Source organism: Choloepus didactylus, chromosome 10 (assembly GCF_015220235.1).
Source record: "Choloepus didactylus isolate mChoDid1 chromosome 10, mChoDid1.pri, whole genome shotgun sequence".
NCBI lineage: Eukaryota > Metazoa > Chordata > Mammalia > Pilosa > Megalonychidae > Choloepus > Choloepus didactylus.
The window spans coordinates 40057143-40075204 of record NC_051316.1 but is presented as its reverse complement, the minus strand read 5'-3'; the positions used below and the strand labels follow the sequence as shown (position 1 = coordinate 40075204).

The following is an 18062-nucleotide window of genomic DNA, read 5'->3' as shown; positions in this document are numbered from 1 at the left end:
TTTGAAAAATGTTCAGAGAGATAACAACATTTTGATGTTTAAATCCTCGTTTTGTCAAATGGATGTGATAGCCCTAACCACCCCCCACTGAATTATGGGCAGTTTAATGAGAAAACATAAAATACCCAATAATTGTAGCTGGCATTTACCTTCTACTGGGTTAGGTGCTTTAAGATCTGTTTTCTCATTTAATCCCACCACATCCTATGAGGAAGGGATTATTATCCTTATTTTACAAAACAGGACTGTGACTTGATCACTGTCGGCTGAAGAGTAGAATCCAAATCAAAGCCAGGTCAGACGGACCCAAAGATCTGTGTGTTTATCCGACACTGTACAGTGAGCACATGATACTGCTTCCTGCCATGCTGACAGGCAGTAGGCACCCACATAACTCTGGTTCTCCCTGTATTTCCACACCTAGGTTTTTTAAAGAGCACAATTTGGCTACTCCCAATAAACCCACAGCAGCCTGCTTCTCCAGTTACTGAGGCCCTGAAGAATTCTGGATGCTGTGCTCCATACAGACCTGTCACTACTCAAACCAACCATCTAGAGTCAGGGCAGCGTCCACTGCCCATGGGTGGGTGGTATTAACTATGACCCAGGAAAGACTAAAGTGTCAATTAGGGCAGCCAGGGCCAGCTACACTGCAGCTAGAGCTCCAGGCTTGGAGTGAAAATTCCTCCTCTTTCCAGGGGCCTTTCATTTCTCTAAATAAGCATTTAGGCTGAAACATCTTAACACATAAAGGCAGAGCGAGCAAGAGGGAAGTGAGTGTGGGAGAAGAGAGACAGAGTCAGCCTTTTCTGTGCTTTGTGATGCAGGAGGAGAAAGAGGGTAATTGGAGGGTGTTCCCTCCCTGGGGTCCCCGGAGTGGGAGAACTGGCAGTGGCGGTACTTGAAGGGTTATGAGAGCAAGTTATAAAAGCTGTTTACGGAGACTCTTTTGGTGGAGGTAGAAACGAAAGAGGATGGTAACGAGTCACATTCTTGTGTCTGTGTTTTGGGACTTAAACCATCACGGGGAACATTTTGATCTTATTAAGCTCCTTGGAAAGGACTTTGGACTTGAACTGATCAGCATCCTAGGACCCATGTTTAGTTCAGAAGTGGCTGGAAGGCTCAATGGGCCACCTACCTGCCATCTTCATCACCTCCAAAGTGAAAGGAAATGACACACTTCTTAGGGCTGGATGGCACCCCCCACCTGTGGGTATATGGAGGCTCTAGTCAACACCGTGCCCCCCTCCTCGTGATCCCTGCCTGGCATCCCACACAAGGAGAGTCCCCTTCAACCTGGTACTTAGCACTTTCAAGTCATGCACTTTTCCAGGACTTGTCTCCCAGAAGTGACCTCTGTCAGGTGGTTGACTGTGAATTCCAAAAGGTCAACAAGTTATTCTCTCTAATGATGGCCACTTACTTCTGTCACCCTGTTTAAAACCCACACATCCCCTTGCTGTGAACTCATCAGATACTGCACAGTTTCCCCCATGACGGTGGTCCCTCTGTACCCACAAATGCTACAATCACTTTGGATTAAAACCTTAAATGTGAGGATCAGGGGGCTCAAGTAGTGAACCTGCAGAAGTTCTAGGCTCGTTAACATGAATAACAAAGAAAGCCTGCTAAATAAAGAGACGGTCAAGAAATTTCACACACCATAGATGGGCAACACATGGATTTTCAATGACCAACCCCTGCTTACAAGAAACTTTTCATGATTTTCTTCATCCACAATGATAAGCTTTGTGAATTTATTTTGTTGGATTGTAGATAATAATCACTTTCAGGACTTTTTCCTCCTTGTGTCTAGTCTTCCAACCAAGTGTACAGTGTCTCTTTAATTTTAGCATCCTTAAACTAGAACGTAGAGTGACTTTTCATTAATATAGAGTCAATGCAAAAGTCTCCTGGTTGAGGAAACAGTATACAGGAACCAATCCCTGTATTCTAAATTTTCATATAAATTGGGAACCAAAGAAAGGTTACTATAATTCTCTTTGTAAGCTATTTCTGGGGTGCCAGTTTATTTTGTTTTTAGACATAAGTTAAGTGGTATAGAAAATCCCTATCCAGAACTCCAACCAATTTATTTTCCTCACTCGAAAAATATTTTTGAATTCCTCTTAGGAGCTTGCAGCCTAATGGGCAGAACAAACTGTAAGATGTCAGTTTACTCAAAAGTACAATTGCCTTTTAATAAATGGTGGCCATTTTACCAGAGAAAATAAATTTATAGGGTAAATTCAATCATTGAGTAAATCCACTGTATGCAACATACCTGCTCAAAGTTGCTTGCTTTTCTCAGTAAATTCCTTTTCAATACCGTTACCTCACCAAGTGGTTAAGACAAGTCACCTGTTCATTTCTTTCTTTTAATAAATAGCAGTGCCACTTAGAATACTAAAAGGGGAAATGAGTTCATACCAGGGAAGTACTGCAGAAAAAGCATGGGCTCTGGAGCAGCCACACCTGGAGCACTGCCAGCTCTGCTACTTACCAAGTTGAATGAATTTATGTAAGATTCTTAATTTCTCTGAGCCTCAGTTCCTCACCTATAAAAGGGGTTGTTGTCTGGATTCAACATTACATAAACCAGCACTTATAATATGGTAGGTGTCAATGAATACAAGCCGTGTGATTGCATTTCCACTACTATATTCAGGTTTGATGTCCAAGACTCCATGTGGATACACGTTTTCATTAGACTGACTGTTGTCTATGCCTAAACAATGGTGGAAACTAAAAGAGTCAATACTTAATTCCTTCCTCTTTGAATTGTGCAGTCTAAAGAAGACTAAGACTTTGCATGTGTGCTGGATACATAATTTACTCCTTCCTGCAGGAGTGCCAACCCATTGGGGTTGGGGCAGTGTAGCATTTTAGAGTACATGCACAAACCACACAAATAATGCCAGTACCTGGGAACCAAAGGCAGTTAGACCAGACAGGATAAGTCTTGTCAGTCAGCAAAGCCTGTGTAAGGAGGATCAGTGCAAGTAGTAGATGGGATGATGGGCTAGAGAAGTGGTGTCCCCCAAACCCTATGGGCTGGGGGGTATAGAACTCTCCTTCTAGCTGCCTGTCATGTACATTCTGCCTTTAGTGGATCCATCTGCCAGATGATTACTATCACAAATTTTCTACCAGGAGGTCTTTCAAACCTCAGTTCAACAAACCAGCTCCCTAATTAGGTTGATACTTTTTGAACTCACCCCAAAAGGCACATAATCCTAAGAGTTTGGGGGTTAGAATTAAGTACTAGCCTGCCAAGGAGCAAATTCATTATGTGTAAGCAAAGATGTTACACTCTTGGTTGATGGCCTCTTATTTGAACCTTGCTATAAAAGTTCATGCTTAACAAGGCTTTAAAAACTGATTTATTTCATTACAATGTAATTAATTGAAAGTACTCCTGAGCATTTAGTGTAGTTGGTGGAAAGTAATAAATATATGGATTCATTTTCTTAAAACCTGTCTTCACACAGTGGTATCAAGTTGGAAACTAGGTATCGACATCCTTGCAAAGAGATAGTATTATTTGATTAGCACTTGTGGTTGTAGAGTCATCCAAAACAGTCACACTCTAAGATTCCTGGCATCTGAATGATAAGGCACATAAACAGGCCTCTCACAGAGGTCCACAGATAATTCAGCTCCCCTAGGCTGATCTCTAAAATAAGCACATCAAAAACCAAAAGCCTGATTTCCTCTTCCAATGTTCCACCTATCCTCCATTGCTAATCATCCTTGCTAAAAAATTGGTTTAAACTCAAATCAGAACAGATTTACTTATGTTTATTAAGTTATTTAGTTCCTATATTTATTTGCATGACCCCAACTACAAATTTGGCTCTCGTCAGATAATGAAATATTATGAGGTGCAAAAGAAAGCATAAGATTTCTTCAGGAGAAATGAAGCTCTTCTGGCCATGTAAGCCCCCAAAATATTACTATATGAGTTGCAAGCATGTTTAGCTACTGTGGATGACCTAATTAATGGTAACCCATGCTGCATGATTTTGTAAAGTTTGTTTATAACTTGGACTGGTTGACACAAATACTTTCTACAATGTTAGCAAATGCCAAACAAGCCACTTGTAAGTGTTTTAAGCTGTTTCTTCAACTTTTGAGGCTTCACTCCTCTTCAGACTCCTGATTTCTTCCATGTCCCTTCAGCTGGGCTTGATACATTACAGAGTGAGATGGGAAAGGAACTAAAAGGCAGGTGAAATAAATTTGATTGTAAGGGAAAAATGATTTAGACATGATAATAATGGATGAAATCTCCAGAAGGAAGAGTTTGTAAGGCGAGGTGGAAAACAAAATACTGGCCCCTGAAGTCTCTGCTAAAAGTGACTTTTTCTAAGAACTTTGTATATCACGCCTGTCATAAACATTCAGCTTCATTGTGCAATGAAGACAGATGATAAGAATTTGCTGCTTCAACAACTAAAAAATTAAAAAGTAAAAAATAAAAAAGCAACTTCACCAAGTCCCTGAAATCTGGCTCCTTCAGTTCCAAATGTCAGTGGGAAACTTGTGCCTGTGAGGGCTAGGGGCAGTTGTTATGTAACTAATTGGACACCTACATAAATATGAAATTTGGGAGAGGTCCCTTCTTCTCGTCTGTTCTGAAGCCAGAGTCTGCTCTAAAGCTAAGAAGCTTGCAGACATGAGAGAAATGCATGGTTTAGCTGTCCTACGCTGACTCTCTTACATAAACCTCAAGGTTATGAAGTTTACTCCATTTTGTTTCCAAATGGTAGGAGGTAACACCAAGTTTTAAGAGTCACAAACCCCCAAATCCATTCCTATAGGCAAGGATGCCAAGACAAAGTAATGTTCTTTTCCTCTAAGTCTCCCAGAGTACAGCATACACCCTTGCTCATCCGTTGAGGGTCTTTAACCAAGACCATCCAGGGAAGTAGAAGGTTCCTGCCTAGCATCTGGATTATAGCTAACTCTTTCAGAAAATCTTTCTTCTCAAAAACCTTTAAGAACTCAAGAGCAGTGCCTCTAGCTTATTAATCTCTCGATCTCTAGATCTCACTGAGTATCTGGCACATAGATGTTTAAAAAATGTCCACAATGAGCCTAGACCCAGCATCATGGGATTCAGAGAGCCTTCTTGACCAAAAGAGGGAAGAGAAATGAAACAAAATAAAGTTCCAGTGGCTGAGAGATTTCAAATGGAGTTGAGAAGTCATTCTGGAGGTTATTCTTATGCATTATACAGATATCCCTTTTTAGTTATTAGTGTATTAGAATAGCTAGAAGGAAATACTTAAAACTGTTGAACTGCAACCCAGTAGCCTTGATTCTTGAAGACAAATGTATAACTATGTAACTTACACAGTGTGACTGTGTGATTGTGAAAACCTGTCACTCACATTCCCTATATCCAGTGTATGGGCAGATGAGCAGAAAAATGGGAACAAAAATTAAATGAATAATAGGGGGATGAGGGTATGAGACGTTTTGGGTGTTCTTCTTTACTTGTATTTTTATTCTTATTTTTATCTTTATTTTTTGGAGTAATGAAAATGTTCAAAAATTGATTTGATTTTGGTGATGAATGCACAACTATATGATGGTACTGTGAACAACTGATTGTACATTGTGGATGATTGTAGGGTATGTGAATATATCTCAATAAAACTGAATGGAAAAAATATATATTCACAGAATGAATGAATGAATGGATAAACTGTGTTCTCTATGAGCCCACATGTCTCTAGAATACACTTTCTTTGGGCATGGAAGGCTCTGGGACACCCCCTACCCCCAACCCGCCATTCCTGAAAAAAGCCAGTCCTGAAAAAAGGAAAAAAAGCCTTTTGAAGAAAGCCCTGGAAACATAGCTTTCTTTTGAAGATGTAGAGTTACCATCTGATTCTGTAAACACAGATTATTTACAGTGGCCTTGTAGGCAGGATCTACTACTTCCTACAGGTCTGCCCTGGTACCTCTGCTCCTAGGCTTGCTGGTCCCTTGACTGGTAATCGCCCTGCTCAGTTGGGTGCCTCCTAGAACAAGAGTGGGAGAGATTACAGTAAGGACAATAAGTAAGAATAAATACAAAGAAAGTTGTATACATATGATACCTCTATTAAGTGATATAGTCCCAACTGGAAATCATCATCCTACTAGACAGATGCCCCAGTTGTTGTCTATGTGGGACTACAATTACCAATACTGTAACTAATTCATCCAATCCCTTCATGCAAATTAGCAAAAGGTGCTCTGTACCCCAGGCAGATGCGGCCAGCACCAGCGTGTGTGGCTTGAAAAGACAAGCATGGGCTGCACTTCATCCTTCACATGACCCTTTGGGCAGATGCCTTGTGCAGTGAATAACCTGTTCATTGGCCATCTCCATCCCTGCTGGCTGCTCACTCCTTGGAGAATCACTAAGAACCAGGATCCCATTCTACAAGTTACACATCAGATCCTTGGTTAGATTACACCCTGGGAATAATTAAATGACATAGAAGAGCAGAATCCAGGATGTTTGGGTGTGCAACTAGTAGATGCCGGCATCACGCTAAACGTATGCTATTTCCCTTCAATTAACAAAGCTAATAGGATAACTCTACATGAAAGACTTTTTCTGCTTCGTGAGGGCAAACTGTAGCTGCCCCTTCATTTTCATCTTTGTGATTTCATACTAGTAGGTGGAAGACTTATGCATATAAGGTTTACTTTATGCAACTTTATCAGTGGGCTAAAGCTTTGGAAAAAGACAGGGGAATAGGTCTCCCTCCACCCTCACCAGTCAAGTCTATGTTTCCAGGGCGTTTTTTCAGTGAAACTACAGTGAATCTTAGAGTTTTGGTAATCCCATTTGATTAAACAATGGGTGACTCCTGCTACATCACCATACCAGCTGGAGCTCAGATTGACAATTCTCAGACATACTTACAGGGCTGTGAGAGTGAAGGTGGAGGCGGGGAGTAAAGGATGTGTCTATAACTACCGAAACCCAAAACTACATTTTTCTGAACATGATCAGTTTCTGAACCAGGGAAAAGATTCAGACAACAGCAGAGGAGGATGAGTGTGGTGTAGGTGAATGATTGAATTCAATGAGTAGAGACCCATCTTTGGATTATCACCTTCAGTGAGGTTGGCCTTTCTACCACCTTCTCTTTGGGACTAATTTCTTAAATGTTCACAAGACATTTACGAGGCTGGGCTTGCTTCTGTGGAAAGGCCCCATATGTGTTTTTCCTTGGGAAAGAAAAACTTTCCAATTAAAGGAAGAATTCTCTGGCTATCTCCTCACTGTTACTCTGTCGGGGTGAGATGTAGCTCACATCTGCCAAATGTCAGCCAAGATTCAACTCCCATTCTTGACCAATAACCACAATTCCCCTGCAGTCTGGTGGGGCAAAATCAGGGTGGGTCCTGCTTATTATTTGACTCGAACCAAGATTGTAACCCAGGCCTCTGAGATCCAAGAGGCCTCAGCCTTTAACAGGAAAGTCAGTAGGAGTTCAGTGAAGGGATCCTGGGAGAAGCCCCCCTTGGCTTCTTCCTATTTATAAAATCTGTAACACATGTTGACTAGATCCAAAGTTATGTCATTGACTTGTAACTTTTTGAGGTTCCAACTTCTGGGGCCCACAGAAGAGGAGCAGTTGCTATTATAAGTTCAGGATTTAGGACTGGCAGCTGAAGCCATTCAGGGCCTCTGCTCTCTCTTGTCTCTATTGCTTTTAGGCAACCACAGAGAGATCTGGCTGCTCTCAGACTGACAGCTGAGGCTGCAAGGCCATGTAGAGATGAAGTAAACAACTACATTTTGTTCCCCAGGAGAATACATTGATGAGCATGGCCGCTGCCAGATCTGTGAAGCCTCATGTGCCAAGTGCCGTGGGCCAACCCAGGAAGACTGTACTGGCTGCCCCATCACAAGGTGAGTGACCTCTCGTGTCTGCTGGTCGGTGGGAGTACATGGCAGATGCTGGAGAGAGGAGCTGGGTGGGCTGGGCCTGCAGGAAAAGGTCCTAAACTTCTCACAACACAGAAATCCTCCTTGGCCTGGCCAATGCTCACCTCTGTAGCCCCTCCCCCAAGATGCCAGTGCCCACGTCAGGAACTGGTTTCCTGGTCATTAGGTGCTTTCTCATCATTGAAGATGGTGCCTTGGATGCCACTTTTGATGCCTGGAAGTTCATTCCTGTCTGTACACCTATCCCTCAACCGTCACTTCCATCTGCTGGTCAAAAATCTACTCATATTTCTACAGTTAGTTTAAGGGGGAACTATCCAATGAAGCCAATTCTGACCTCTTCCTGTAGAATTAGTGTCTTCCCTGTTTGCTCCTCTGTGGTCTATTTAAGCTCTGTAAGAGTACTTGGAGCATTTTAATACATTATTCATTAAAAAGCTTTCTCTTCATTAAGTTGTAAACCCCTTGAGATTATCTTTGAATCTCTAGTAACTATCACAGTGCCAAGAAGAAAGTAGGCCCTCAGTAGATGTTTGATAATTGAATGAAGGAAGAAATAGGAAGTATCTAAAAAGCATGAGCATCTATGCAAATTCACTGGGAATTCTGATGAAGAGAACTGGGGTCCTATTAAATTTTTAGTCAATGCTCTTCTGACCCTAGCACTTAATACTTATCAATGTACTGAGTGTTTGAATGAATGGCCTCATCTCCATTCTGCTCAATGTGTAGGAAGCAGGGTCTCTTTCCAGACCAATATGGCAAGACTGCTCCAGTGGCTGGTGCTTTGCAGCTCTTAAGATAGACTTTTGCTCTGCCTTGCACACTAGACATTTTGTCTAATTCTTCCTCTAGACTGTAATGTCCTTGCGAGCAGGAACTGGGGTGTATTTATCCTTTTATTCCCTACAGAGCTCAACATCTAGTGATAATTCAATGTATGAGTTTGGCTTAGTTTCCTAGGGCTGCCATAACAAAAGGCTACAAACTAAACATAAATTTCTAGCCACTGGAGGCTAGAAGCCTGAAATCCGGAGAAGAGAATCACTCCTTGCCCCTTCTAGGTTCTGATATTTTGCTGGAAATCTTTGGCTCCATTCTCTGCTCCAGTCATCACATGGCCTTCTTCTCCCCTGCATCTGATTGGTATTTTCAATTCTCCTCTTCCTATAAGAACACCAGACATATATGATTAGGCCCCACCCTAATCCTGTTTGGGCTCATCTTAATAACATCTTTGAAGACCTATTTCAAAATAAGGTTACATTCATAGGATTGTGGGTTAAGACTTGAACATCTTTTTGAGGGTAACACAATTCAACCCATAACAGCATGTTTTATTGAACTTGATAAAGTATATAATCAGTATCATGGGCTTGGCTCTCCAAATAGCTCCCTCAGAAAGAGAGAGAAGAAGGAAGGAAGGAAGGAAGGAAGGAAGGAAAGAATGGAGGGAGGGAGGGAGGGAGGGACAAAGGAGACCAAAAAGAACAGTCTTAAGATTCTCAATGCTAAGTGTGATAACATATTCCAAGCATCTCTCTAAGATGGCTATACCTCTAAATATTAAATTTGCTTTAAAAAGCTTCAGGTATTGCTATAAGATACAGACAATATTCCCAAAGTGAGTCCTATTTCTTCTCTGACTCCCATTCAGACCATCAATAAAATCCCATTGCATATTGTAGACATCTTTTGAACTAGGGGGAACATTCTGGCATTTATTTGGTAAGGCAACCATCACCGTCCAGTATACATTGTAGAAGTCATAATGGCCCCAGGCTCATAGGAAGTGACAAAACAATTCCATAACATTTAAACCAGTTTAAAAAGTCTAAGCCCACCAGTATAAGATCAGAGTTTACCTGTTCAGTCATCTTGGTAGTTCCATGTATTTGTTTAAATAATCATGCTCTCTCTTTTGAAGAAAGGAAAGCATTTGTAAAGATCTTGAACGAATTCTTCCTCTTAAGAAAATCTAGTTCCCCATCTCTCTGAATGCTCCATTTCTCTTTCTCCATTTCTCTTCTTTGATGTTCATTACTTGCAAATATGTCCAAAAAGGGTATCACATCATGTCATCGAATGACCTGATTTCTTTTCTTTTCTGAATTTTCCCTGAAGGAGGTCGGGAAGATGAAGAGAAAGAAACTACATTGAAACACTACAATGTTGACCTGTTTGTTCTTGCAAGGGCAGAAGATATGCAACTTTCCCTTAGCAGAACTAGGTCCATTCAAGACGAGTCACAAGCTCCAGCTTTATGTCCAGCCCTGAGTTAGGTGCAGGGTCAGTGAGCTTTTTAGGACATACTGCCCACCCTCAAAAAGGACATCATCAAGGGATGCTGAAGCACTTAGCAACAAACAAAAGTGGGGACCAGGGAAGAAGGGATAACTGATTGAGACAGGGCTATAGAAGAGGGAACCATTCCAGAACCATGGGGTGGGGTGGCAGGGATGTGGGGGGAGTGAATCCCCCATCCTCTCTCTCCTCCCATCCTCGGGTCTGCTGGTGTTTCCCCTTGTCTGAATCCCACTGGAGGCCATGGGAAATACCAGTTACAAGTGAGAGTCAGTGAGCTTGGGGCTACTGTCCTTAGTGCCTCCAGGACCCAGAGAAGGGCAGAGAATGGCAGAGAATGGAACTGGGCTGGGGTGGGTGAGGGTCAGGGGCAATCAGGGATCAACTGGGATAGTTGATCTTTCTGAGTTTCTTCCTGTTCTTACCCGTTTCAACGTCTCCAGTCCTGGTAGAATGAAAATAATCTCCAAAGGAGCTTTTATTGGGAGAGGGATGTTAACATTTAACTTACGGGTTTGCTTCAGAATGATATAGGAGAGAGGTAAATTTGTGTGAGGAGATAAATGAAATAAGATTGATCATGCATCGATCATTGTTGAAGCTGGTTGAATACATGGAGGGGCGTTGCACTGTTATGTCTACTTCCATTTATGTTTACATTTTTCCATAATAAAAGATAAAATAACTTAACCCTGAAGTTGTTTAATAGGAAATAAAAATTAAAAAAAAAAAAATCCTCTCTGCATCTTGTAGTTTTCCCTTTACATTTCTATAAACCCTCAGGTTTTTCTCATTACAAACAACTGAAAACTCAGAGGAAGCAGTGTGCTTTGGTCCTGCTATTTGACATGCATAGCTCTGCAATGCCAAGGTCCTTACTACCCAAGCTAATTCCCCAGCCCAGTTTTGTAGGGCTTACGGAGTCAATGAATCAGTTAAAAGCATTTAAATTTGACCTCTGTTCTTACCCCACTCTCAAATGTTTTATTTGATCTGCTTCAATGAATTCAGGAAAAGAGATGTTTTGCTAGATTTCATTCTGTTAGAATATTAAAGCACCGAGAAATTACATTAAGTGCCCCGGTAATGGCTTCAGTTAGGCCCAGGCAACAGTTGGCACAGAGGACCAGCTGAACCTGACTTTCCATCTCGACTGTTCCGTCTCACACACCCCCACAGGTTGGGAGCTTCTGGTGATGTCGAGGACATCCTCCTCTCTGCTTGACTTTCTAGTATTGGCTCCTTTGAGCCTTGTTGGACCTGGAATGGCTCACTGTCCCTCAGTGCTGAACAGGTCAATAGCACGTGTAATTTGCTGGAGGGAGGTTCTTCCTCTGTAGCAGTTAACCTGTCTGGGAGTCTCATGAATTTGCAATGTGAATGATTGGTGGCCCCACAGATGGCTCAAGTTGGCTTTGAAGAGAATTTTCATCAGCCGCATGAAGCCCAGAGCAAAGCATGTGTCTTCCTCCATTGGGGAAGATTTGCTGGTGGCTCTGGAAAACTGTGGTGATTTGAAATGGTGCTTCTCTTCAAATTCCTTATCAATTTTACTTTAGGGGAGACGAAGAGTGCAGGGCAAGTAATGTAACCCAGTGCCTGTACTTAAGCATGACTGTTTGCCTTATCTTCTCCTTAGAAAGACTCAAGTTCTCAGAGAAATTGGGGGTGCCCGCTGTGCTTTTCTGAGGGTGTGTGTCAGGGGTGGTGGTGGTTAATATACAGTTATGTGCTTGATACTTCCTTAAAAACTGAGCACTCGAGTGAAAAAGGCAGCCCTTTTCCTATATGACATGAAAGAATTCTGTCTGCTCCTCTCTCCTACTTTTGGGTAGTTTTACAGGTTCTGACTAAAAGTATTAAATTTCCTCTTCCAAAAAAAATTATTTCTCCCCAAACCAATCTCTCATCTCTTCCTATAAGGATAAAATGATAATGTGATTTACAACCCTTTTTCCACTGAATTTAGACCGCAGAGTAAAGATGTCCCACTCCTCTTTCCAGCTCAGCATCAAGTAGCTTCCTTGTTTCAAAGCCTCAGATAGCTCATATGAAGTCTTTCTTCTAGAGAGATGTCTTAGTTTGCCAGGGCAGCTATAACAAATAGCACACACTAGTCAGCTTCAGCAACAGGATTTCTTGTCTCACAGTTCTGGAGGCTAGACCACCAAAATCAAGGAGTCAGCAGACCATGCTTTCTCGGAAGTCTGTCATGTTTTGGTGGTGGCTGGCCGGCCACCCATGACTCAGTCCAATGTCTGCCTCTGTCATGTGGCCATCTGGCTCCTTCTGGCTCCTGCTCGCTTGTCCATGTCCCTATCACATTGAATGAAGGCCCATTCCGATTCAGTCTGGCCTCATCTTAACTAATAGGATCTTCAAATATCCTATTTACAAAATGAGTTCCCACCCACAGGACCGGGGATTAGGACTTGAACTTGTCTTTGTAGGGGATGTGGTTCAATCCATAATAGGAAGTCTTTTGTTTTTTAACTAGTCACATCCAAATAGTTCCTCAAAAAATCTTCGAAATCAGAAGCCAGAGCTCATCTGGGGATGGGATATCTGCCATTGGCATTAGTTCTCACAATCTGAGCTGGGAGAGCAGCTTTCTCATTGCACACAGGGGTGCCCAGCACCTGCTTTGACAAGGACAAGCAGGTGTGAGTGAGTGTCTATTTAGGGCTGGGACATGCTCTGCAGTGGAGCAAAAGGCTTGTTCCCTCCAGTGGTGCTGGCCGGGAGACCAGTACAAGAGGGGTGAGAATCCAAGAATGGAGGTGGCCTTCCATCTTCCATTGTTGGCTTTAATCCCATTGTGTTTCCAAACAGATGCAAATTACAGAGTTTCAGAAGGTGGGACTAGAGGACTGAAGCCACACAGTGTTCCTAAAGCCTTGCCCCCAGGCCTGGAGTTTTCCTCCAAACCTAGAATTGAAATGGCCCAGCCCCAGTTCAGGGCAGGAAACAGCGGGTTTAGACAAGCCATTGCCTCTCCAGGAACAAGTTGCTCACAGTCTACACCTGACCGTTCATGTAGTGTCCAGCCTGAGTGGGGGAGGTTAGAGAGAGAAGGAAACCCTTTGCTATATATTCAGTTAACCTCGCAGCTCATACATTATTTAAGAGCTCAAAGGAAGCTCAAAAGAAACACCAATTTGGAATCACATGCAACACTTAGGACTCATTTAGCAAATTTCCAGTAATCCAGACTATCAGTGGGCAGTTTTCAAGGTCTGCTCCTCAGACCAGCAGATTCGGCATCACCCAGGAACTTGTCAGAAATGTAAGTTTTCAGCTTTTTCCACAAGACTTATTGAATGAGCAACTCCCTGCTCTCTTCATTTGCTTCATTTGCATTACCTCTCTGATTCTTGCATTTGATAAACATTTCACAGTTTTGTGAGCAGAGTTCTTGGATACGATTTACTTAACCTTATTTACTCTTATGACTATTTTGCAAGGAAAAGAGAAGCAAAGCTATGAAAACATTAACAATGAAATTATTGTACATATTTCATGTATATAAAACCAAATATTTTGGAAGTCCACATGCTGCCTTGTAAGTGTTCACAAGCATGGTCAGAAAACGAATACCGCAGTACCCTATACATCAGGAAACACTTGAAAAATGGCACTCAAAATCAGAGTTCGTTGATTATTTGCAGTATGCCTAGGCCAAGTTTATAAAGTAGCACCTTAGCTACAGGGTGGTGCTTTGTTCTACTGTCAAGCATCTGCAAAGTTAGCATTTCCCTTGCAAGGAGTGAATAGGCTGATAATTAAAGGAAAAATATTTTCTACAAGACCTATAGATTCAAAGGCCCATTTGGTGTCTTGAAAGTTCAGAGACTTGGACCTGATTGTTGGCTAGGATTGGCTGGAACCCACAATATGGATTCAATCCCTGGGGGCACTGGTTAGCTTGTCTGGAACTGGAATCAGTTATTGCCTCCTCTGATCACCCCAGCCAGTCTCTGGTGTGCCTGCTCTTGATCCAAACCTTGGGCCAGGAATGGGCATGCTCTACCAAAGTGGGTCCCAGATATCCACTGTGTTTCTAGAACAATGAAACCAAATTGCAGTGAAACATGGACATCACATGCTCTGAAACTTAGGACCATTACAAAAAGTCACCTGTATAAACTCTATCTAAAAATCTGCTTCTCCTCTCCCCACTGCTCTAGGATTTTTGATGATGGCCTCTGTGTTCTCGACTGTCCCTCATGGAAATTTGAATTTGAAAGCCAATGCTATCCCTGTCACCACACCTGCCAGGAATGCCAAGGGAGTGGGCCTTCCAACTGCACCTCCTGTGGAGCAGGTGAGGGGATCTGGCCACCGGTTTCTTCTTCCTTGCCTTCTAACACTAGCCACTATTTTGTTTGATTCAGAAGCTTCATCTCTGGGGTTGGGGGGTTAGGGTTAAATCAGGGTTCATAAGAGAACATGTACAACCAAGATTTTGCCCGTCAGTGATGATTGAGGGCAGTAGAATTCCATCACAGAAAATTTAAAGGCCCTCCTCTCTTTCATTCCCCTCCATGAACTGCAATAAAAAAGTCCTGTACAACCTTGAAGCATCTGCTTGTTGTCAGGACACGAAAACCTCATTCACATTACTGTAGACACAGTCTCATCACCCCTGAGCAGAGGAGAGAGAAAAGCTAAGAGATGTCTTTCCAGAGAAGGAAAAGGAGAAGGTATGAAAACATTAAGTCAGACATGAGGGTAGACAATAAAACTAGACTTGTTAAGGTAAAAGTGAAAAGCCAGGAAATTAAGGAAGACGCATTTAGTCTTTAAGAGAAATATAATAGAGGCTGTATCAGGCTCTCCTCACACCGGGGCTATGTCATTTAGGACTTGTCAGAGCACTGTGGGAACAAGGTAAGCCTTTCAAAGCATAAATATGACCTTTTACATCCCAACTTTAGCACCTCTAGAAGTTTTCTGTTCTCATTGGATTATATTCATGGTCTCAAATTTCCTCTGAAATTTGACCCTTGATACCTCTTCCAGCCTCATCTCTTCTGCCTGACCCCCCTCTTTGATTTTATCTGGTCTTTGGACCAGAATCCTATTTCATTTGACCTATACAACACTTTCAAAATTTGAGCTAAATTTTAAAATTGGGGAAATTTCAAATAAAAATCTGGAGTTTCATTTCTCTTGAAAACATGGATTATCTAGCAATCCTGGGCCTGAATTTCCCAAATATTTGGGTGGAGATGGGAAGAGGCTGCCCTCTTTAGGGGAGAAATGTGCTATTTCTCCACAGTCCCCACCACTCCCAGTTGTCTTGCTGACCCTGAGGCCATCAGTAACCATAACTCTTACATGGTTATTCTGGTGGAAGAGAATTAGTTCTTTTAACTCTTGCTTGCAATAAAACTGAGAAAATGAAAGATCCATTGAGAGGATCATGTGTTTCCAGAAAAATGGGAGACAGCACCTTTCTTCATATAAATTTAAATTATTTCTTTCTGTTTCTCCTGTAAACAAAGATGTCTATGTCAAATTTTATCTCTAAGCCTGCCATATTCTGTTTCCTTCCTCATGTATAGGATGGTGATAATGGTGGCTCCTTTTAGGACTGTTATGAGAATTAAATGAAACTAAATGAAATAAAACAATAGAGCACTTAGGGCTGAACACATAGTAAGCATTCAATTAATATTAACTATTCTTTATTATTGTTGTTGTTACTGTTACTGACTAAACCAGTCACTTCACCTCTCTAAGTCTGTCCTTATTTATTTAAAAAAGGTGGGGGGGGGGGTGGAAGCATGGATAAGATAATATCTTAAATCCCTTTCACATGTAAAACACTCAAAATTTCCATACATGGCACAATATTTTGGATAATAAGTGTCTAAAATGCATGTTCTAAGCATCCTAGAGTTACTTGCACCAATCCACACCAAAAATGCTCTGGCATTTCTTCTGTATTTATGTCTGAAAGGTTATGTTTAATCCACCATTTTAGCAAACGATTAATGTACCCCTCCGATGCACAAGTTACTGTACGTTAGGTGCCATGAAAAATGAAATAAATAATAGCATGATACTCGCCTTAAAGGAGTTTACAACTTAGCAAGGGAGTTTGTCCTCATATAGCGTAATACAAGAAAATAGAAGATAAAGGCCAAATGAATGGCAGCAATTCTACCACAGGTTAAAGAAGAGCAAACACTTCCAGCTGTAGTGAGAGGAAGAGGCTTCCTGGAGAGGGAATTGCTAAAGCAGCTCCGATGAGCAGAGTTGTCTGCCCACTAACAGCAAGATGTCCCGAGTTCAAGAAGAATTAGCACAGTGCAGCAGAGACCTTGATGAGACAATGCTAAAGAAGGGGGGATGATTGGATTGAAACAGTTTGGCATCAACAGGCTTCAATAAAAGGCTGAAAATCCTCTGACTGGGGAGCCCCCATCTGCCCTAAGAATCTTTCCCATCAGTTTGTAGAAAGTTGACCCCTGTGTAATTGTAATCATTGAGGTTTAGGTGTGGATCTCTTTGGAAATGCAAACCTCCAGGGAAGTTGTTGAAGATACACTCTAAATTCTCTCTCCAGATTTACCCTTTGTCCTACTGGATACAAAGCTAAATTCATCTAGTAACGCAAGAGAAAAAGTAAGCAAAATTTTGAAGTAAACATCATAGAATTTGTTTTCAGAGCCCTCAGCCTTTCCTTCTTTCATCCTTGCCAGCAATTGCTTCCCCCTTGTGCCTTCTACCTTCAATCTTCCTTTCCTCCTACAACCATCTGATGCCTTTGTGTTGGTCCACCTTCTCCTCTAACAAAATCCGCCACCAAGGAGTGTTTGGTAACAGTTTGTTACTCTTCAGTGCAAATGAAAGCCAAGATGAACTTCTTTTAGTCACTTGCATTTTAGCTCTTATCTCATATTGTCACATGAAAGGTTTTGGCACCTCCTATGGATGAATCATGTTTCCCACAAAGGCCTCATGTGGAGTGAAATAAGCCAGATGCAAAAGAACAAATATTGTATGATCTCACTGATATGAAATAATTGGAATAAGCAAACTCATAGAGTCAGAATCTAGAATATAGGTTACCAAGGAATGGGGTGGGAATAGGGAATGGGGAAGTTAAGGCTCAAAATGTATAAAGTTCCTTTTTGGAATGATGGAAATGTTTTGGTAATGGATGGTGGTGATGGTAGGACATTGTGAATGTAATTAACCGCACTATTATATATATATTATATATATATATATATATACATATATATATATACATATATATATATATATATATATATATATATATGAATGTGGTTAAAGGGGAAATGTTAAGTTGGGTGTATGGTAATAGAATAAAGCTTTTTTTAAAAAAAAATCCATGGAACTGCACTACACAGTGACCCCTAAGTGACTATAGATTACAGTACAATTATAAAAATTTACTTTCATCAATTATAACAAATGTATCACACCAATGCAATATGTCAATAATAGGGTCATGTATGGAAATCCTGTATTTTATGGATGGTTATTCTATAAACCCACAACTTCTATAATAAAAATTTTTTAATTAAAAAAATATTTTAGAAAATAATTCCTAACCCCTGTAGATGTGAGCTCATTTGTTGATGGTATCTTCAAAGTTCTTATTAAAATGAGACCAAACTGAATCAGCATGGACTTTAATCCAATGTGACTGGAGTCCTTATAAGCACAGGAAATTTGAACATAGATGTAGGAATGAGAAGATAGAAGGAGACAGATGGACGCTTGATGAGGATAGTGATTGAATCATGGATTGCCAGCA

General features: G+C 41.4%; 1 protein-coding gene across 1 annotated transcript in view; it reads left to right on the top strand.

Moving 5' to 3' along the window:
- The window catches only part of PCSK5 (proprotein convertase subtilisin/kexin type 5), a 422934-nt gene that overhangs the window by 309498 nt on the left and 95374 nt on the right, over positions 1-18062 (top strand). Inside the window, exons 21-22 of the mRNA XM_037797346.1 lie at positions 7825-7927; positions 14455-14591. Coding sequence (XP_037653274.1) covers positions 7825-7927; positions 14455-14591 — 240 coding nt within the window. The remainder of the gene's footprint in view (positions 1-7824; positions 7928-14454; positions 14592-18062) is intronic.